The sequence below is a fragment of the Choristoneura fumiferana genome, chromosome 24, assembly GCF_025370935.1.
Source record: "Choristoneura fumiferana chromosome 24, NRCan_CFum_1, whole genome shotgun sequence".
In the NCBI taxonomy this organism is placed as follows: domain Eukaryota; kingdom Metazoa; phylum Arthropoda; class Insecta; order Lepidoptera; family Tortricidae; genus Choristoneura; species Choristoneura fumiferana.
The window spans coordinates 13,384,250-13,408,259 of record NC_133495.1 but is presented as its reverse complement, the minus strand read 5'-3'; the positions used below and the strand labels follow the sequence as shown (position 1 = coordinate 13,408,259).

The 24,010-nt window shown below is 38.4% G+C and overlaps 2 protein-coding genes across 2 annotated transcripts in view; both read right to left on the bottom strand.

Moving 5' to 3' along the window:
• The window catches only part of LOC141441719 (uncharacterized), a 162,232-nt gene that overhangs the window by 94,818 nt on the left and 43,404 nt on the right, over window positions 1-24,010 (bottom strand).
• Window positions 10,424-11,933, bottom strand: LOC141441724 (lipase 3-like). Its single transcript, XM_074106555.1, has one exon. It carries the CDS (start codon window positions 11,921-11,923, stop codon window positions 10,658-10,660), a length of 1,266 nt encoding a protein of 421 aa, XP_073962656.1. The 5' UTR covers window positions 11,924-11,933; the 3' UTR covers window positions 10,424-10,657.

The window sequence follows — 24,010 nt, the reverse complement described above, 5'->3', positions numbered from 1 at the left end:
GGAATCGCAGTGATGTACCGTTGTTCAGGCTTAACGCCTTCCCCAACCGCGGATGGCCGCGGCATCGACGCGGCATTGCTATAACGTTGGTTCAGGAGCTTCTTGGAATCATACGTAAATGCAAATCGTCTTGTCATTCATCTTCATCATCATCATCAGCCCGAAGACGTCCACTGCTGGACAAAGGCCTCCCCCTTAGAACGCCACAATGAACGACAACTTGCCACTTGCATCCACCGGTTTCCCGCTACTCTCACGATGTCGTCAGTCCACCTGGTGGGAGGCCTGCCAACGCTTCGTCTTCCGGTTCGTGGTCGCCACTCGAGGACTTTTCTCCCCCAACGGTTATCTGTCATTCATCTTACGACCTCTGAATTGTAAACTGTTATTTTTATTATAATCATTTGAAGTCATTTTTGGGAATTTTATTCTGCACCTATATCTTCACCAAAGACAAAACAACCGTAAACGTCAGGACTTTAGCGAACAAAAGTCTTGACGTTTACGGCAGATCACTGCGATTCCGCACCGTTTGCGTATTTTAAGCAGCGGTGTGGAAAGCATGCACATTCTGCACCGTCATCGTTTTTTTAAGTAGCGGTGTGGCCGCTCCTTAATTTGGTATATGTCACTCGTGTGAGCGAATATCGAAAAAACATACCTAGTCAGCTCAAGGATTGATCATATGGAAGATAAAAACAACGCAAGTAAAGAATACGACTGCGTTGAATTGAATTCTGGTATCCCTACCATTAAAATCGATGACTTGGTTCCTTAGAGATCTTTCCGTGTCTTATAGCGTTAGGGTTACCCAAACTGACCTATCTATTTTAAATGGGTCAAATGGTATATTTGGGCGTTTAAAAAAAAACCGGCGAAGAGCGTGTCGGACACGAAAAAATTAAGTGATACTTTTCTAAGGATTTCGTATTTTATACGGAATCTTCCAAGTTTGGGTATATTTTATACCTTAGGCTGCTATTTACTCTTAAACTACTAATAATTCTTAAGCAAACTTAGCCGTTATAGTTTTCCTTGAAAGTTTGATATACTTACTACCATCCTGAATTTTTTCAAATTTTTCCACCCACTACAACCCACATGTCCGTGCAAAATTACAGCTTTTTACCATTGATAGTCCCTGAGCAAAGCCGCGGACGGACAGACAGACAGACATGGCGAAACTATAAGGGTTCCGTTTTTGCCATTTTGGCTACGGAACCCTAAAAATGGCTATTAGGTCAGTGACGAGCATTCGTACGTTTGCCTTAATTGAAGGGTTTTATCGGGAAAAAAGCGAGACAGGTAGTGTTATTGCTCTCATTGCTATTTACCTGTTTAATATTACACATTTGTATGTAAATTCGCCGTAATGTCATTTTAGTGATAATAAAGGACGCTTATAGACCTGTTACTGTTACACTATCTTTTGATAAACTACACCGGTTAACAACTGGTGCAGTTGTGGTTCCAGCAATTGAATATGAATATGATATTGATATCTAAATAAAATCAGCTTCAAAAACTTTTAGGGCCTTATCACACTAGCGATTTGCGGGCGAGTTGAAAGCGATAACACAGCGAACTAGCTGCGCCCTCGCGGCGGAACCTGCGCGCTCGCGGCAAACTCCCTGCGCGCTCGCAACTAACTCGCTGCGTGCTCGCAATGTGCTCGCTTGGCTTTCAACTTGCCCGCAAATCGCTAGTGTGATAAGGCTCTTAAATCCCAGACATTGTTATTTCAAAGAGCAATATCTCAAAAACGACGAAACCGATTTTAATCAAAAGCAAAGACAAGGCTTCATCCAAAATCGAAATCAAGTCATCTGTTTGTGTAACCATGTCAGTGATTTTAGTTAACGTCTATTGAAGCAGCCATTTGACAATTTTCATCATCATCCACTGTTGAACATAAGTCTCCTCCATAGACTCAAGTTGCTTCGGTTGGAAGCGGTATGCATCCACCGTTAATTTGCAGCTTTAACCAGATCATCCATCCATCTTGGTGGTGGATGTCCTACGCTGCGCTTGCCGATCCGCGGTCTCCATTCGCGAACTTTTCGGCCCCAACGGCCATCTGTTCAACTTTACCTACTGTTAATTTTCATCTAATCAATTACTCAGCAGCATTTATAGTAATCGTATCAATATTGGACATCTTTATTTCTATAATAATTATAATGAGGACCCACTTTGCCAAGCACAAAAAATATTCATTTTGCTAGAGCAACTTAGTTTTAATATTCATATAAAAAAAAAATTACAACTGTAAAATGACTCATAATGAAAAAAAGAAACAATTATATATACAGAAACATTTATTCAATGATAAAACTCTAAGCCAAAACGAAATATACTAAATAAAATAAATGTAAAATTAAAATAAACAAAAATATTAAATGAAAAAAAAAAAACAAATTACAAAACGGACAAAAACTGGAGCCTTAGTAATAGGTCCCGTTGGCACCACATGGGTACAGAACTCTAAAAAAAAAAGGTAATTGCAATTAAAAATGGCATTACACAAACATATTATTATTCAAACCAGGATAAGACATAGATAAAATGATGAATACTCGTAAGAAAGAGATGATTCCTCAACGCTCATCAGTATATACTTTGTCGTATTGCTCCAAAAATTGCTTCAAAGGAAGGTATATGGTCTCTTTCCAGAAGATACTGTACAACATGTCAAGATGATTCCACTGCGGATCTTTCACTTTAATATAGTCAATCACATTCGGCAGTTGATCAACAGTCCAATCAGTGTCTACCACATTCATTATACCATCATTAAGACCTTGGAACACAACCACTGGAACGTCCGACGCCTTGAAATTGTATGACGGTGGTGTAGCAGACCCGTACCGCTTCAGGTTTTCCACTAATCCATAGTCAAATTTAACGAACTCTTTGCTGTGGATAAGTTGTCCGTAATGAGAAAACGATTTCACTGAAGTACCAGTGTAAAAGTTCTGGTAAATTCGCTTTTCCGCTTCCGGAGGGAGTGATTCAGGATGAGGAGCATCTGTCGCTGCTGTTGACGCTCCACAAACAATGGATGCCAGTAAATCTATTTGGCATAAAGTAGCCAGAGTTCCTTGAATCGTGAAGCCTTTGCCAAGAACCTCCCACACACCAGCGGCGTATAGAATATCTCGGAAGTTATTACATACTTCTGCTAATGCAATGACTGGGAGAGATCTCGTGTTCAGTAATCTGGTAAGTGGAGCTAAGCTGACATGAAGACTGACTTTAGAAGCGTATTCTGGTTTCTCTGAATTCATAATAAAGAATACAGTGCCACCTTGAGCGTAGCCTATGAAAATCACTTGTTGTGAGCCAGTAGTTTCTAAGATGTAGTCTATGGAAGCAGGGGCGTCGTACACGCCACTTTCGTGAAAGGAGAATTCCCAAAATTGCGCATTCTTGGCGGGGTTGAGGCGGACATGATCTTGGCCATATATGTTTCCTCTATAGTTTCCAAACCAGACGTCGTAGCAGTCATCAGATAAAAGAAACCCTGGTGACTGTTCTGCTATACCCAAAAAGCCTGCTGATGTCATGTGGATATTAGGTAGCAAGAACAACGGAGTTTTCTTCGCACAGTGTGCTGCTGGTGGTATTCTATGTATAGTCAGTACGTACCCATCTTCAGTTGTAACGACATGGGATTCTGATTTGTACCCATATTTTGTAGCCAGTTCTACGAATCCTGTCCCCTTGTTGGCTTCCTTACTTATTGGAACTGTAGTTAGATTTGAAAATAAGGCAGCATTATTAATAGTAGCTGAACATATTGATATCACAACTAAGAACAAAAAACAAGTGAATTTATGGGGTGCCATTGTCGGAATAAAAGTCTGTCTCATCGTCTACCATTATTAAAGTTTTGAATTCATTTATTTATGCCTCACTTGAACAAACACTGCACGTACACATGTGTCTTAAATATCAGAGTATCGAATTGGTTTTGCGTTGCTGGTTATAAGCCGTAAGCATATCGCGGGCGAGCAAAGAAATTCTTTTAGTTCATTATTTGGTTTTAGTTTAAGATTTTACTAACTTTATCTTATATTAGTATTATAAGTTAAAAAAAGTTTTACTAAATAGTTTTAATCTGATTATTGAAATGATTTTTCTGTGTATCACCCTTTATACGCGGGGCACATTCATACAATTAGAATAACAGAAAAACTAAATGGCACACAAACACGCCTTTACTTGTATGCATAGACATACAGACCCCTATGTTCCTAACGGAGTATTGCGCCCGTCGCGCCACACTGTGTGATCTGACAAGATATAACGTGTTTTCGCACTCAGTGAGTAAAATTTTTACCTAAGTTTATTTCGTAACTATAACAAGATCTTTGATATTTTTGACAAAATAGTAACGATTAAGGTAATGTCAACATTATTTATTTTAAGCCTTAATTTTATAATTCTTAATACTAAATTATAATTTTGTGCAAAGTTGTCATTTCAATTTGGATAAGACCTGGGGTACATTCAAACATGCCTACAGGGGGCACATTCGTACGCGTATTAATGCTCCCAGGTACATCTTTTTTTTTTACCACCAATACATCATATTTCGATGTTAAATAAAATAAAAACTTTACTTTTTAAAATGTGTTACATAAGTAGGGCATTATTCTATTTACATATCGATCATAAACCCTTTGTTTACCTCAGTTGTCATAGTGCATTATTATTTTATTTATTGTAACGTTTTATTAGATACCCTAATGTTTAATTAATACTTGATTGCAGAATGATGGTGCAGATATATAAAAAAGGGTATGCGTATCCAGGAAGTGGATGAAAAGTCCACTGTACCAGGCGCGGCGCACTCCGCGATATAGGTGCGATTCTGTAAGTATCAAAACACCCCACGCCGGCGTGGGTTAACTCACTAGGGCTATGAGCACCGCCCGGCATGCGAGCTCGCAGTTTTGCTCGAACTAGTCGCACCGATGAGTGCAAAAAAATATTAAACCTAAAATAAACCTCGCGATTTTATGATTGGTGAGGATATTAGAATATCTACCATGAAAATGAAATAGCGTGGTGTTTCGATTTTTGGGATGAGGATGGTATATATATTTAAATTGTACAGTTTGAGCGCTGAAACAGTAAATATATGTACTTATAGCCACACTAAACAGTATGGAATCTACATAATGTTATCTGAACATGTTTTTTTTTTGGGAATTCATTAAAATGACATTAATTGCAACACCAAAATTCTCGTGTCAGTACTTAATCACGAAAAACTTTTTCACGAATGACTTTATCACGAACAGACTATCACGAAAATACCAGATCACGAAAACTGTTTCACGAAAGACTTTATCACGAAAACTTAACCACGAATAGACTATATCACGAATAGACTTTATCATGAGGCAGCCGACGACGCATTCGGCACGTGACCTTGTACAATTATCCATTTTGTGACCGTCGGAGATCGTAGGCGCGTCTTTTTAAAAATGCTAGAAAACTAAGTAAGTATTTGTCCGAATTTACTCTTAAGTTATATGTGAGTATAATTTTTTTTATTGGTTTACAACCCTATCCTAAACCAAAACGTTGGTACTGAAAATAACAACCTTCGCGCGCAGCCACTAGAGTTCAATGTTGCTTGGTGGTGCGCGGTGATTTTGCTTATAAAAATTACGTAGGCATATAAAATGGCGGCTTTCGTCAACATCAAAAGAGAGAACCTTCTGTACTTGTACTATTACTTATTCTGTGACTGTACGAAAGTACCCCATACATGGGGTGCATTCGTACAAATATCGTATCGTCTAAAAATGGCTATAATCCTTTAACTTTTTGACATAATAGTTTCGGACTTTTTTGTAACAAACTACAATAAATTTGTTACACTTAGGTACATAAACTAGATAAATTCGACGATTACTCATAAAATAAAATCTTAAAAGCGTACGAAGGGTAACCAATTTCCCACTTGAATAATATTCGTAGATAGATAGGTAGGTAGGTATGTAGAATTTTTATTTTATAAATTCAATTATATTCTGTGCGTCTCATTGTTGGAAACAGGCTTCCACTTAGATTGAGACGACTTTTGTTGTTGTAATTATTACCAGGACCATGCACCAGGACCTACGAGTTGCCCGAATGACCTGATTGAAACCGGCGGTGGCTTTTAACCGAAGCAACTGGAGTTCCATGAGAGAAACCTACGTCCAACAATGGACGTCCTACGGCTGATATTATGATGAAGATAATAGAGGAAAAACCGGCCAAGAGCGTGTTGGACACGCCCAAAAAAAGGTTCCGTAGCCATTACGAAAAAAATAAGTAATATTTTTGTAAGGATTTCGTATTTTATACGGAATCTTCCAAGTTTAGGTATATTTTATACCTTAGGCTTCTATTTACTCTTAAACTACTAATACTTCTCAAGCAAACTTATCCGTTATAGTTTTCCTTGAAAGTTTGATAGACTTACTACCTATACCTATAGGGTTGGATGAGAAAAAAAAACACCCCCACTTTACGTCTACGGTAAAAAAATATATATATTGTAGCATTTTGTCGGCATAGTTTACATATATATCCGTGCAAAATTACAGCTTTCTAGCATTAATAGTCCCTGAGCAAAGCCGCGGACGGACAGACAGACAGACAGACATGGCGAAACTATAAGGGTTCCGTTTTTGCCATTTTGGCTCCGGAACCCTAAAAAAGTATGTTTGTAGGTAGGTACAGTAATAAAAGGCACCTACGTTTAATGTTTAAATTTGTCTTTTGTTTCGCATGTTTTAATGTAGGTACCTAGCAGGATCACAAATATCACACAGATGTTAACATATGCAAATATTCAGTTTAATATTATTTAGATTAAGACTTTTGCGTGCCATATTATGGCGGAGCATGCATTCATGTAACTGCAACCACCTAACATGTACAAGTAACACCTCTAAAAGGACGTCTGGGCGTTTTAAAATAAAAACTTTTATTTAGTTTATTCATTCACATCATTATTTGTTTGTTTTTGTATTCTTTATAATTTTGTAAATGTGTTTTCTCTTTTTTTTTTTGTCATGATGTGTTGGCTGAATAAACATATTTCTATTCTATTCTATTCTATTCTATTCTATTCACCTGTCCCGTTGTCTTGTCTATTTGTGGTCAAATCTTGCAAGTAAAATCGACCAACTTCCTATCATATGATCAAGAACCATTGAGAATGACCTGCATTAACGTGAACTAGGTAGGTATATGTCTGCCCCACGAGCAGCGCCCGCTGCGCGCGCGACGACCTGCGCTGCTCGTGCGCGCGGCGCGGCGCGCCCGGGTGCTGTAATGATATATGAAATCTCATTACGATACAGATATCTGTATCGTAATAATAATAATAATAACAGACACCTCACCCCGCTATCCTTGGCAAACGAAAATTGCCACAGTCCTATGGTAATGAGCACGGAAGACCGCAAAAACGTATGGAAGAGTAAGAAGCTAACAGGACCTGATGTAGACCTTCTCGCGTCGGTGACCTGGTTACGTTTCGGGGATCTCTTCGGGGAAACCGAGGTTTTTGTGTGTGCAATTGCTGAAGGACGTTACGGTCGACATTTTGTCGGGCATGCCGCCGTTCCGGGGAGTCACTCAGGCATATTATCTCCGGTTGTTCTCATCTTGCTAACGGACGTGTATTTGCACAGACATAACTAAGTAGCCAGGATTACCCACCAGCAACTTGCTCTTCGTAACGGCCTTGTAGACTCCGAGGTACCGTACAATAGGTACGAACCTGCGGCAGTTCTCGAAAATGGTCGTGCCACGCTCTATTGGGATCGATCTGTCATCACGGACAGGACTATTGTAGCTAATAAGCCTGATATCGTGCTTACAGATCGATCAAACCACCAGGCATTGCTCGTCGACATCACCATCCCACATGACGAACACAAACGAAGGACAAACTCAGCAAGTACCTTGACTTGGCTTACGAGGGGAATGTGGGATGTTGATTCAACGATCATTGTCTCGATAGTTGTTTCGACCAACATCTCAAACTTTAATCCCTAGAGAATAAAAAGGAGCTTTAGTGTCGTTATGCAGAGACTAAAGTAACATTTTAAGAGCATGAGCAGTTAAAATAAATAATTAATCATATGATATTAGCAAAATGACTAAGTTTAACTAAAGTCTTTCAACTAACAGCGTACTAAATGTAGGGAGGGTTTGAAGTTAACATTTGGGATTTTTATTTGTTTCATTGAAGTTATTGATGTCATTTTTCTCACTGAGTCACATGCCTACTTTCGATATCAGTTTAAACTTTTCTGATATGTGTTATATTTACGGAATAAACGCCTGGCTACACTTAACGACTACAGCCTGTATATGGGTAAGGCCGCGAATTTTGACCAATTTGGACGTTTCAAATTTGGAACGCTGATAAAAAAAAACTGATAACACCTAGAGGTTTAATTATTTTTTTTATTACATGACACGATATAAACTCTCAAGGTCGCAAATGAGATAATTGATTTAAACCCTTTTAAAAAAAATAATAAAAATATATTACCGTCCACAACGTAACGAAAATTGTCAATTTTTTTTGACCACGAGTACTTAATACCTTATTATTTTCATGCTATTTAACTTCTCATGATCATGATTTTGTTTAAACAAAATTTAATGATATAACGATAGTCCTACCGATTGCGGAATCATGATAATCAAATAATTTTCATGTTTTATATTTATTTCTTTTCACGTGCCAAAATACCACGTTTTCGTTATGAATACTTTGGTGACGCTTTATTAAGCTAGCTTTAACGCCAATTTTGGTAGAAATTTGTTTTTGTACACTGGCAACTAATACTCTAATAGGGCAACATCGATGAAATAAATAAATCTCATCAGTTTGTTTACGCGGACTGGTTGTTTTTTCATACGATAGGTTAATCTTTTCCATGTAAGTGGCATGTATTATTATGTTCAAAATGTCGTTATTCACCATGATAAACGATTTTTTGTATAAAATACGTTACACTTTCGTTACGATTACGTTACATTTTTACAAAATGCTACGTATTTTTTACATAACGTAACGAAAAAATGTGGTAAAGGGAAGTTCACACAGAAAAATTCTAACACACTAGTTTATTATTAGGTTTCCAATGACTGCACGCACAGTAAGTTAGTTAGATGGATATTTTGAAGTTAAATAAATTTTAATCTGTAGGTGCAGGGATCGGCACAAGATAATTGTGGCGAGTTCTGTGTTCACGTCCTGCTTACATGCATAGCGTATTTAAAGTGAGAGACAAACGGAGAGATTCACTTACCTACTTAGTTCATTTGTTACCTAAACTAAATAATCATAATAATTTATTTCCAAAAACATCTTTTTACATTGTCCACTTAACTAAGATACTACTTCCTAAATTGGTAAAACCTGTGATTTAGGGTTTTGGCCATTTCTTTGAGGTATTTAATAGCTTGTACAGTCGAAGTCACAAGCATGCTCACAACTAGGTGGAAGGACCTTGTGCAAGGTCCGCCCGGATTGCTACCACCATCTTCCTCGCTAATCCTGCCGTGAAGCAGCAGTGCTTGCACTGTTGTGTTTCAGCGTGGAGAGTAAGACAGCCGGTGAAATTACTGGCACGTGAGGTATCCCATCTTAGGCCTCTAGGTTGGCAACGCATCTGCAATACCCCTGGCGTTGCAGATTTTTATGGGCGGTGGTGATCTCTTACTCATTTGCTCGTTTGCCATCCAGTCGAATAAAAAAAAACCACTTATCCAAATTCGTTATGCTTATAAATGTGCACCTTATTGTCAGTGTTAGAGAGGCATGTAAAGAGACACTTTTGGAAAGATGTTCGTCAACTAGAGGGTACTTTTACTTCCACATTCTCATGTTTAGCTCTATAGATCTCATATAGGACAGATTTAGGATCAGTATCGTCAGAAAGTTCTAGTAAAAATAAAAACTTCACTTTATTATACGACATGTATTTTTTTTCATACATACGTTATCTAATGAGATTTTTTACCAGTATGATCTAGGCTTTGTAAAAATTTACGTTACGTTTTATGGTAACGTCACGTATTTTTTTATGTTATTTCTATGTCACATTGGTTAAAATTCGCGGCCTTACCCATATATTTGTTTACGAATATTAATGTATTATGGAAACGCCTCATTAAATTGTTTATTCAGTGTCGCATTTACCCTCTTCATAACCGCGTTGTAATACTTTTTTCGCCTGACAGACAAAGTCTATGTTTTGCATTAACAGATTTTAACGATCATGAGATTAAATACGCCAGCCAGCATAGCAAATATAGTTAAATTTATCAATATCTCAACCACCATAAATATTTTAATTTTAAAAATTCACTCACCGTAAGAATGTACACCAACAAACATTAAGTATTTTATTCAATAACATAATTATATGTCAAAAGGTATAAACATTTAAAAAGATATTAATATAAACTAATTACTAGGCAAAACGGACAAACAGTGGAATGGAGAGTCTTCCAAAGTTCCAAATAATAGTACAATTAACAATGAAACCATCCCAAAAACTAATTATACAAACATAATTCATAAACAAAATGATGCATAAGAGATGTAATTATATTATAGCACTCATCAGTATAATTTGCTATATTGCTCCAAATATGTCTTCATTGGGGCGAATATGATATCTTTCCAGTAGATACTGTACTGCATGTCTAGATTATTCCACAGCGGGTCTTTCACTTTAATATAGTCAATCACATTCGGCAGCTGCTCAACTATCAAATCAGTATCCTCCACACTAATTAAACCATCATTATGACCTTTGAACACAACCACTGGAACATCCGACGCCTTCAAATTATATGCCGGTGGTGTAGCAGACCCGTACAGTTTCAGGTTTTTTACTACACCATAGTCAAATTTGACGAACTCCTGAGTATGGAAAAGCTGTCCGAAATGAGCAAACGTATCCACTGAAGTACCAGAGAAGAAATTTTCGTAGATTCTCTTTTGTGCTTCCGGTGGTTGAGAGTCAGGATGAGGATTGTCTAGTGCTGCTGTGTCTGTTCCACAAACAATAGCTGCCAGTAACTCTACTTGACATAAAGTAGCCAGAGTTCCTTGAATCGTGAAACCTTTACTAAGGATCTCCCACACACCAGCGGCATGTAAAGTATCTCTAAAGATATTACATACATTTGATAATGTCCTGACCGGTGGAGATTTGAGGTTCACTAATCTTGCAAGTGGAGCCAAGCTGACATGAAGACTGACTTTCGAAGCATATTCTGGTTTCTCTGAATTCATAATAAAGAATATAGTGCCACCATGAGCGTAGCCAATTATAATCACTTGCTCTGAGCCAGTATTACCTAAGATGCAGTCTATGGTTGCAGGCACATCATACACACCGTTATGGTGGACGTAGTATTTCCAGAAATCTAAATCCTCCTCGGGACTGAGGCGAACATGTTTTCGACCATATGAGTTTCCTCTATAGTTGCCAAACCAGACGTCGTAGCATTCATTGGAGTAGATAAACCCTGGTGACTGTTCTGCTATACCCAAAAAGCCTGCTGATGTCATGTGGATATTAGGTAGCAAGAGTAATGGAACTTTCTTCGTACAGTGTGCTGCTGGTGGTATTCTATGTATAGTCAATACGTACCCATCTTCAGTTGTAACGACATGCGATTCTGATTTGTACCCATACTTTGTAGCCAGTTCTACGAATCCTGTCCCCTTGTTGGCTTCCTTACTTATTGGAACTGTAGTTAGATTTGAAAATAAGGCCCCATTATTAATAGTAGCTGAACATATTGATATCAAAACTATGAACAGAATACAAGTGATTGCATGAGGTGCCATTTTCGAAATAAATGTCTGTCTTATCATCTACCATTATTATAGTACTTAATTCACTGAGTAATGGCTTTATAACACTTGAATAAATATAAGACGTAATTGTACCCTAACGTCGAGATACTGGATTGGGTGTTGCCATGTGTTACGCACAATTAACAAAGTTAGTGCTCGCTTCCAAATTGAGTGCTCGAGTTGAAGTTTTTACACAGGCCGACATAAATACATTGGTTCAAAAACAATCAGCTCAGAACAGTTTATTTACATTGGTCACTCTCATGGTGGCGGCGCATTCTATGCCACGAATCCAGAATAACTCGTCAAGTCAGCGTTGTACTCAAAGGGTTTTTTGCAAATTTTTAGGTATCCAAAATCCCCTGCTTCTAAGCCAAACATTTTTTAGGGTTCCGGAGCCAAAATGGCAGAAACGGAACCCTTATAGTTTCGCCATGTCTGTCTGTCTGTCTGTCTGTCCGTCCGTCCGCGGCTTTGCTCAGGGACTATCAATGCTAGAAAGCTGTAATTTTGCACGGATATATAAGTAAACTATGCCGACAAAATGGTACAATTAAAAATTAAAAAAAAAAAATATGGTGCCTCCCATAGACGTAAAGTGGAGGTGATTTTTTTTCTCGTCCGAACCTATTGTGTGGGGTATTATTGGATAGGTCTTTTAAAATCATTAGGAGTTTGCTAAGACGATTTTTTGATTCAGTGATTTGTTTGCGAAATATCCAACTTTAAATTACAAATGCAATGTATGTTTGCAGGTTGGTAGGACCTTGTGCAAGGTCCGCCCGGATTGCTACCACCGTCTTGCTCGCTAATCCTGCCGTGAAGCAGCAGTGCTTGCATTGTTGTGTTTCGGCGGGGAGAGTAAGACAGCCGGTGAAATTACTGGCACTTGAGGTATCCTATCTTAGGCCTCTAGGTTGTCAACGCATCTGCAATGCCCGTGGTGTTGCAGATGTTTATGGGCGGTGGTGATCTCTTACCATCAGGAGACCCACTTGCTCGTTTGTCATCCAGTCGTATAAAAAATATTTTTTTTATTATTATAATCGAGCATCCCCCCCCCCTAACCCCCCCTATATATTACTTAATTTACTTAATTTTTTCGTAATGGCTACGGAACCCTATTTCGGGCGTGTCCGACACGCTCTTGGCCGGTTTTTACATATACAAACAGGCCAGCGTTTGACCACAATCACGCCTGATGGTAAGCAAGGATGTGGACTGAGGTGGAGCACGCTTGCCCAATACCTAAATGCCCATTCGCCCCAAATTTGAAGATGGCCAGAATGTACGAAATGTGGGGTTATTTTGACTGACTTCAAAAAAAGAGGGAAACGAACTGATAAGGGTAACGGTATCGTTGGTACAAGTGGCGAGTCCGTTCATTGGGGCGACGAGATTTTCAATTTTACTAAACATTTTTTTCTGACCTTATAAGAAAGTAATTTTACCCCATATTAAATATAATGACCCGGATAACTCGCGTCTTAAATCGAGTTTAGCCCGACATGTATCGGGCTAATCCGTAGCCCTTCCTCTTCGGAGCAACACGACTCGGCGGCTGCTACAACACGCGCACTATATATATATATATGCGCCCTACCCGTGGGACGTGCACAGGCTGGCGTTGATGATGATGATATTTATTATGGTTTTTTTTTGTGCGAAGCCGTGCTGGCATAGTGGTTTGACCTATCGCCTCTCAAGCCGTCGTCGTCGTGGGTTCAAACCCCGGCTCGCACCTCCTGAGTTTTTAGAAATTCACGTGCGGAATTACATTTGAAATTTACCACGAGCTTTGCGGTGAAGGAAAACATCGTGAGGAAACCTGCACAAACCTGCGAAGCAATTCAATGGTGTGTGTGAAGTTCCCAATCCGCACTGGGCCCGCGTGGGAACTATGGCCCAAGCCCTCTTGTTCTGAGAGGCCTGTGCCCAGCAGTGGGACGTATATAGGCTGGGATGGGCTTATTTTATAGTTACGGTCCAAAAACTTTTAGTCAGGACTTATTATGCTTAAACACACGAGTAATACCTCACCGTGGTTTTGTTCGTGGTATTTTGACTATGAGTGAAAATCACGAAAGCTTAAATCGTTAAACTATAAGTACGTTCACATGACACACCGTTGTAAGGTTATGATTTTTATCCTTTTTTTTTACTGTTTCTTAGTTGGAGTAAAGGTTAGCTAGGTGTGAAGTTGGGTTTTCAAAGTTACGCTCTTAACCTGTCCTTTCCCAGAGGCACAAATTTGTGCCCAAATTCCTTTGATCCTGTTATCCTGGGAGATGACAGATTAATGACCACCTTCGTTATAGGTAGTGCCACGAGAGTTGAAGTGAATGATTATGATTACACACACAGCTGCATGAAGAACTGATTGCATAAAGGGAGTATTAATTAAATAAATGAGTAAATTTCAAAATGCCGCTGTCATTACACCATTTGGGAATACAGGCGTGATGCTTGTGTTGTGTGTGCGTGTGCGTGTGCGTGTGCGTGTGCGTGTGCGTGTGCGTGTGCGTGTGCGTGTGCGTGTGCGTGTGCGTGTGCGTGTGCGTGTGCGTGTGCGTGTGTGTGTATGTTCTTGTATGTACTCAACTCTGGTGGCACTACCTATTATATGTTACACGTGTGACGTTTGCTGTTACGTCAATTTAAAATATTCGAAGAAAAAAAACAATTTACATATGTTAATTAAAGCAGCCTGTTATTATTATATCCACATATTCGTTTTCTTTGTATCAGAGAACAATTAGCACCGTGCAAATCTTTGGCGTCATTTGGGTCTGCAGGATCAATAATAAATTTGTTATGGCTGTACTCACGGCTCCGCTCGCAAGTCTTTAGTTATCGTTCATCATCATCATCATTATATCAGCGTAGGACATCCACTGTTGGACATAAGTATCCCCTGTTTAGTTCTGGTTGGTATAGTAAAATTCCGAGATTATACCTACTTAATATCCTGTTAAATAAAATAACTATTGCAGGTAAAACGTTTGTAATATATAAAATTTAAAAACCCCCGACGTAAAAAACGCCAGCAAAAATAAAAATAAAAACGCCCGAAAAAAACGCTGCTGAAAAGACAATTAAAAAGTAAAAAATAATTATGCGCTACCTAGCTGTTGCCCGCGACTTCATCTGCGAAGAATTCGTTTATCTCTATCCCGCGGGACTATGCTGATTTCCCGCAAAATTAGCCTAAGTTAATTTAGTATAAAGTATCTAGTAATATTTTTTATCTAAGCGTTGTCGGTGTCGGGGGACCGCTAAGTTAACATGAAAGTAAATATGTTGTATTTTTTTTAAAGTATTAACCTTAGCGGTCCCCGACACCGACAACGCTTAGATAAAAAAATTTACTAGATACTTTATACTAAATTAACTTAGGCTAATTTTGCGGGAAATCAGCATAGTCCCCGCGGATAGAGATAAACGAATTCTTCGCAGATGAAGTCGCGGGCAACAGCTAGGTAGCGCATAATTATTTTTTACTTTTTAATTGTCTTTTTCAAGCAGCGTTTTTTTCGGCGTTTTTATTTTTATTCTTGCTGGCGTTTTTTACGTCGGGGTTTTTTAAATTTTAAATTTAAGTTTTTTATTTATGTTTTTTAAACTTTGATATATTTTTTTTTAAACTGTACTAGTGTGTTGGATATCCTGGCTGCAGCATCAGCTCATCTTGTTGCCACCATTGCATTGTATGTAGAATCAAATACTGATCAAAAGGAATCAAACACGACATATCTGCTATTATTTTTCCAAGAGTATACTAGTGTGCTGCATATCCTGGCTGCAGCATCAGCTCGTCGTGTTGCCGCCACTGCATTGTATGTAGAATCAATTACTGATCAAAAGGAATTAAACACGACATATCTGCTATTATTTTTTCAAGAGTATACTGGTGTGCTGAATATCCTGACTGCAGCATCAGCTCGTCGTGTTGTCAACCACTACATTGTATGTAGAATCAATTACTGATCAAAACGAATCCAAACACGACATATGTGCTATTATTTTTTATAGAGTCTACCTACTAGTGTGCTGGATATCCTGGCTGCAGCATCAGCTCATCGTGTTGCCACCATTGCATTGTATGTAGAATCAAATACTGATCAAAGGAATTAAACACGACATATCTGCTATTATTTTTTCAAGAGTATACTGGTGTGCTGAATATCTGGCTGCAGCATCAGCTCGTCGTGTTGCCACCACTGCATTGTATGTAGAATCAATTACTGATCAAAACGAATCCAAACACGACATATGTGCTATTATTTTTTATAGAGTGTACTATTGTGCTAGATATCCTGGCTGCAGCATCAGCTCATCCTGTTGCCACCATTGCATTGTTTGTAGAATCAAATACTGATCAAAACGACCCTAAACACGATATATCTGCTATAGTTTTATTAAGAGTGTACCTACTAGTGTTCTGGATATCCTGGCTGCAGCATCAGGCCGAGAATCCATAATCTTGCATAGCTATATAGCATACATGGGTGTGTCAAATTTTAGTCCCAAATATGTTTGAAAGTAAAGTAAATATCCATTATGCGTCTAAGATTCCTACCGCAGCGAACAAAAGATCTGATGATCTTGAAACGGCTGAACCGATTTTGATAAATCATGTCTAAGATCCATCGCTAGAAAACCAGCTTTCAAATAAAAAAAACCGCATTCAAATCGTCCACCCGTTTAAGAGCTACGGTGCCACAGACAGACACACAGACACACGACACACACACAATAGCGGTCAAACTTATAACACCCCTCTTTTTCGTCGGGGGTTAAAAATCACAAATATCTTAATAATAGGCGAGCACAAATTGTCTTTACGCGTCCGTCCTGAAGGATTGCGGTTTGGGCTCTGCCGGCCAAAGAGTATAAAAGTACATATATAGCAGGGTTTCTTAAACTTTTTGCAGTCACGGACCACTTTAGCAATTTAAGCAATTCCACGGACCCCTGTCAAAAAATATTGATGGAAATTAAAAAAGCCTTAGCTCCTAAGCGCAGTGATTACGTATTGAATACTATTCAATTCGCCACCCGACAGCGACAATGAGTCGCGTGACACGTCAAGTTTAAAACACAATTTCCTAATGAATTATGTTTACAGACTGACCTACTGCGGACCCCTGAAACACATGCTACGGACCCCTAAGGGGTCCGTGGACCCCACTTTAAGAAACCCTGCTATATAGAAACTGCCGGCACAATAACCCCCCGCGCCCGCGCCCTCCGTACACTCCCGCTGACGAAATCAGTAGTAGGCTTCGCTAACAATCCATGTGATTTCCCAAAAATTAAAGTGGTGGTTGGCTTTACTCTGTTAGTCAGTTAGTCAGCTATTCACGTTACTTTTTTTACAAGCTTTTATTTAGTTTCGCCTGTCAGGTTGTCTGTCTATCTGTCTGTCTGTAGACAAATCTTGCAAGTTTAATTCAACCAACTTCCAATTTGTGGGATTCACTTGAAATTTGGCATATTTATGTAAATAATAATTGCGTGACAACACAATAATCTGGTAGTAACATACTGTTAGTCCGGCAAGGATCGTCTCCGCAGGACGGAACTCTTCAGTAATAGTACTACCGTACAGAAGGGATTCTCTCGAACAAAAGTCAAGTTTAGGTATAAATCGTTGCCTACTCTTACGACTTGCACGCGAAATTGAAACTTATCATGTTACATGAGCGTTCATATTCCGTTGGGCACCGTTGACTCGAAACCGGTTTGGCCCCAAGAGCACAGGGTTCCCACTAGCCGATGAATAAAGATAAGAGTGGGTACTAATAATTCAATAAACAACCTTTAATAAATAAGTAAATAAACTTTAATGGCTAAAGCTACAAAACATCGTACTTAATAATATTATTGTCTATTGTTGTGTTGTGAATAAATGTATTTTTTTTTCAGCTTGCACGATTTTTCCTTGCTGGTTTGAATCGGGCTTAAGACAGCTCAAAAGCGTACCTACCTACACAATTTTCTGCTATCTCGATTCTCTCAACTTGCTTTCTAAAGCGGTTTATTTTCTTTTTAGTGCGCAAAGGAATATTCGGGTAGCGCGGAAAACCGTTAGTTTTGCATAAACGCCGCGTTTTCAGTCCCCAATGGGTGGTTTTGAGGCTCGAATAGTTTTTGTATACGTTGCTTAGGTAGCGATTTGCATAATGTGTCTTATTCGCTAATCTGGCCGAAGGGTGCAGGGTTCCGTCGTTTTAGCGTAGGTACTAAGACGACTTTCAAAAATCCCTAATTAATTTTTGTGTATGTAATTTTTGTGCCTTTTATGTCTTTTTGTGTATTTTTTTATAATTTGAATTTTACAGCGCATTAAAAATAAAAGACTACATTCAAGTAAAGCGTGTTAAGAAGTAACTTGTTTTTTCCCAGCAATCCGAGCGCAATGGCTGCGAAGGGGCGCGAACGCTAAGTGTAGAGCCGTTTCGCATATTCTTCGCGGTTCGCGCTTTGTTCCCAATTTTGGTCGGTTTTTCGTCCCGCGTCAAAGGGAGCGCGAAGCGCGAACGCGACGCGAACGTGCATATGACTCCACACACTCGCAGTCCGCGACCGAGTGTTTGGACCTGCACCGTCGTTGTGAAATTGGTGAAAAATCGATTACGATGGATACTTGTCATCCACCACCTTCGTTTTCTCCACCGTTTCTTAATTTGCGTTTTATTTTTAATATGTACATAGTTGTAGTACGCTAACGCGCATAAAGTTAGGGACGCAGCAACAGCTACTTCAACGTCCATTTCATTTAACGTTGCGAACATAACTGTGAAAATACCGCGAACCATTGCGAGTGTAGAGTCGTTGTTAAATTCGCGGCAAGTTCGCTCCGCGAAATCGCGCCGTGATCCGCGGACTAAGTGTAGAGCGCCCATTACAAGATTCCAAATACGTCCAGCTATTGTAGTAAACGAATAAAAAACATACAAGAACATACAGTCATTCGCATTTAAATTAGTAGTGAGATATTGTCTCATTGTATATGTATTATTTGTAAAGCTGTGTTAAAGTTATTTTGTTGTTATTGAAAATTCTGTTATGCCACTCCATGTAGTCATGTAGCAATTTACAGAATAAATATTATTTCTACCTTTACTACTAACAGAACGTTGTTTGTGTTATGACCTCAATATTTACCAAAAAAAATTAGGACGTTCCTGTTTGTCAGTCAATTACGAATCTAAGTAGCAAATTTTACGTTTGTATGTTTTTTTTTTAATTTTTAGTATTGAAATAGAACCCACAATTGACTCAGTATAATCAGCAAGCAGAATGTAATTCAAAATGTTATAAATAAAATAATAGAATCCCTTTTAAGCAACCGAATTGTTACTTTTATTGTAAACGAGCACCGTCTAAAAAAATCAACTAATTTTAACTTTCATCTTCAAGCTTACAGAAGTCAATAATAATAACTAACGAATAATACTAATACTTACTTACTAAATTGGCAAACTAAAACTAGACTGTAATACAAGCCAAACCGGCCAAGAGCGTGTCGGACACGCCCAAAATAGGGTTCCGTAGCCATTACGAAAAAAAAAGGATTTTTTTTCTAAGGATTTCGTATTTAATTTTTTTTTAACGATTTAGGTATATTTTATACCTTAGGCTGCTATTTACTCTTAAACTACTAATAATTCTCAAGCAAACTTAACCGTTATAGTTTTATCCTGAATTTAGATTTTAGATTTTAATGAAAATTTGCACTTTTAATTTGAATATTTTGCAAACAAATCACTGAATCGAAAAATCGTTTTAACAACCCCCTAATGGTTTTAAAAGACCTATCCAACAATACTCCACACTACAAGGTTGGACGAGGAAAAAAAATCACCCCCAGTTTACGTCTATGGGAGGTACACTAAAAAGTTGTTTTTTTTTTATTGTACCATTTTGTCGGCATAGTTTACGTACATATTCGTGCAAAATTACAGCTTTCTAGCATTGATAGTCCCTGAGAAAAGCCGCAGACGGACGGACAGACAGACAGCCAGACCGACATGGCGAAACTATAAGGGTTCCGTTTTTGCCATTTTCGCTCCGGAACCCTAAAAAGGGTTCATTTTGCAAATAACGTTGGGTAACCTGACTCATTTGAAACCACAGACCTTATAACCGAGAAGATAGAAGAAAGGAGCGCTTCAAACTGCTGGGCTACTCCGAAACTCGAAACTCGAAGTTCGTGTCATGCGGTCCCTCTGACACTTACACTGTTTGATACGAGAGTGAGAGGGACCGCACGACACGAACTTCGAGTTACGAGTTTCGTAGTAGCCTTGCTGTATGAGAACCTAGCGTGTCGAATTTTTCGTACCTACGATGACGTCACGAGCGAGATTTAGTGATGGGAAATCAAGACCGCACGGTACCGATTCAAAGGCGCGCGGAGCCGATTCAAAAGCGTGCCGCCGCGACTCGAGCGACGGCTTTTTCAAAGCGCATCGCAGATTTAGGATGAAGTCACATCTATCAGCCATCGAATTGCATTTTTTAATACAAAAACGCAATTTTGTATGAAGTTAATTAATTAATTTATTTATTTCAGGCATACAACCCATAATTTGTTAGTATTACAGTACACTTACATGCTAGAATTAGTATTTACATGGCACTATCATTAATCGATTTACAGGAATTAAATTTAAAAATAAATAATATTATAAAATTCACTAACAAAGTCAAATTAATTAATCAATATATTCACATTTGTAAATTCCGAATAAAAACCTTATATGTCCAACAATTAAAACAATGGCCAACTATCTAAAACTAAGACTAACTAAAAAGAAAGACGCTGATATTTTTAAAATTTCGCTACACTGATCATCTGTCAATAGGTGTCGTACCTGGCGTTCTTATTGTGGTGAGCCATGCAACAGTGATTCACATAAGCTCAGTCAAATCTGCTTGCTATCATCTTGAGGACGCCGTTGGAACTGAAGTGCGTCCGCATGCGGAAGGGTGAATTGATGCGGACGCATCTTCATACAATATTGCGTTTTTGTATTACAAAATGCGATTCGATGCTGATTGATGCGACTTCACCCTTAGGTCGGACAAAACTTTGACCGTGGATCAAACTTTTTACACGCAAGGTATGTAAACTCTTACGGTCTATCTCGATATAAGGTTTGTGTCTGAAACTGTAAATATTTCAGGATTTATTTCAGAGCCATCGTGTAGAACCCTTTATTTAGATTAGGTATATTTACAGTCCCAGAAATAGTAAACAGTTGCGAAATTAATCAGGTTGCCAAACGTTAGTTGTGAATCATTAGTGAAGCCGCAAAAAGATTATCGTAACCGATACGCTGTAGCATATTACACGTTCATAATAATATAAGTATATCCATGACTGTGAAAACATAACCCTCTCTCCTCTATTGTTAATAGTTTTAGATTTTTCTTTTTGTTTTTTAACTAATTAGGTACTAGCTTTATAGGCGCTTTGGTTCATTCTGTAACTCTGAAAATGTTAATTTTATTAATAAATAAATAAATAAACCCTCCTTTTGGGCTCCTCCGTACTTGGGTAATGAAAGCGTAGTAGGTATACTTCTTCTTCTTCTTCTCTTGTTTAAAATATGGCTTTTCTGTCCTAATTAATAGGACAATTTCGCTAGTGTCAAAGTAAACTCTCTTTGAGAGGGACGTTGTACGGTGATTGTAGTTTTTGCAACTTGATAGTAAAATTCCAGAAACCACGTGGAGACAACTTGCGCATTCAAAAATGTCAGACACGAGAGCAATATAGAATTTTGTGATCACTGTTCGCCGCATAAAACACTATCAAAATTATACTTCAACTAGCCAAAGAAACAGAAAAAACAAAATTAGATATTGTCTACATCCGCCATGTTCGAATGCTACAAATCGAATCCCCATAGTACGAGTAGGTATAGGTAGAGTCATCCACGATGACGCATGCCGTGACTCTTATTACAATGTCATTAATGTCTAATTTTGACAAAATCACGCGTCTTCGTGGATGGCACTAGGTATATGCTTATGAAATAAAAATCTCAGATGTCAAGCCATGTTGTGACCAATATTTGTCAAACCATAAAATGTGTCAAAAAGGGTTCCTTTATCCCAATTTGCCCACCCTTCGTCAGCGCGTGGTTACCCTATGACCGAGATTAGACTATTTTTACACAATTTTGTATTTGTACCTACTCAGGTATTTTTTGGCATATACATTTTTGTTTGTGATTCATTTAGACCCTTTTTTTAATATAATATTCTAACATTACCATGTCTGTATATATTGGATGCATGTTTATTTGTATATAGAACGCCCATAATGTTTGATCAAGCTAAAGGAATGTATAAAAATCCTTCTCGTTCGCAATATCGCAATAAATTGTACATTCCACTGTCAAGATTGTCGCTGGTTGCTAAGAATAGTTATATAATATGTATCAAAATATTTAACAAGCTGCTTGACACAATAAAAGACCTAACCTTCATAAAATTTAAAACAGCCTGAAAAAGGTTGATCGAAAAATGCTTTTTATAGTCTTCAGAGTTTTTAGACTACAAGTGAATGTATTCCCTAATTTCACATGCCATTTGTGTAGATTTTAGTGATTTTTGTGCTATTTTTATGATCTTATTGTACCTAAAATCCTGTGAAATAAATGATTTTGAATTAATTTGAATTTTGTGTAACTTTGTTTGGGAATTGTATGGGAACTGTCATTTTGAAATTAGAAATAAATTTATCAGCGATTTTGTAAAATCAATTTTTTGTATAGTCGACTGGATGGCAACGAGCAAGTGGGTCTCCTGATGGTAAGAGTTACCCACCGCCATATCTGCAACACCAGGGGTATTGCAGATGCGTTGCCAACCTAGAGGTCTAAGATGGGATACCTCAAGTGCCAGTAATTTTCACCGGCTGTCTTACTCTCCACGCCGAAACACAACAGTGGCGCACTGCTGCTTCACGGCAGGATTGGCGAGCAAGATGGTGGTAGCAATCCGGGCGGACCTTGCACAAGGTCCTACCACCTATAAATCAAATCCTAAAATTATGAAATAGGAGCTGAAATTCATTTATTTCATTAGGTATTTTTTCGGTAATTTTTGTAGTGTTTCTATTTTCTGTACCTACTGCTTTAATGTGGTGCACAATAAAAAGTAGAGTAATAGAGAGTAGTACTGTATTGTACCTTCGTGTGAACCATTGTAATTTTTTTACCCAGCTAACGGAAGGAGGGTTATTAGGAACTTTTAATCAATGAAACATTTGAACATGTTCACCACAGATTTGAATTCTGCGCAAAGTGGCGGGCAAATGCTGGTCTTGTTACAAAGATAAAAACTATACTTACTGGTTGACTTACAACGGTAAAGCAAACTGAGAGTTATGATGTACCGTAAACTGCTTCAACTTTGCCCTCTGGCCCCAACATTGCCTGACTCGATTTAAAGTCGATTACTTAGCACTCTTATAGGTTTTACGCTTTTATCTACACGGGAATTATTATTACGGGGGGATAAAAGTTTACAAACCTAAAGGGTGCTATGTTGTCGACTCTAAACCGTATCAGGCAATGTTGGGGCCAGAAGGCAAAGTTGAAGCAGTTTACGGTATGTTAAGTGTAAGCTCGATTAATGGCGTTACAAAATCATGTTTTGGCTTACCCTTTTGCCTGTTTACTGAGCTGTGACCTTTGCAAGAATTTATTATATTGCCTCGTTTCTGAGAAACCTTTTGAGGGTAATAATTTCCGCTGGCGGGGGGAAATTGGCTTGACTCATACGAGATCCGAGGTGGAAGTAATGAACGTGATGTATTAGAGAGATAATTCATACAGCGACGCAGCCCGCGAAATCAAATCGACGTGTCACTTTGAAGTATTACAGTTAAGTGCAAAAATAAGTATGTTACTGCGGCCTTATTGTGTCGGAATAAGAGTCTGTGGTACTTATTTTTGAAACTTTGAATCAAATTTTTACATTTTGTACAATAAGTAGAAATAACACATGGTGTCAGTGCCACAGTACCTAAACAAACAAACTTCGCTCGGAGTTCTTTTTAGGGTTCTGTACCTTAATCGGCAA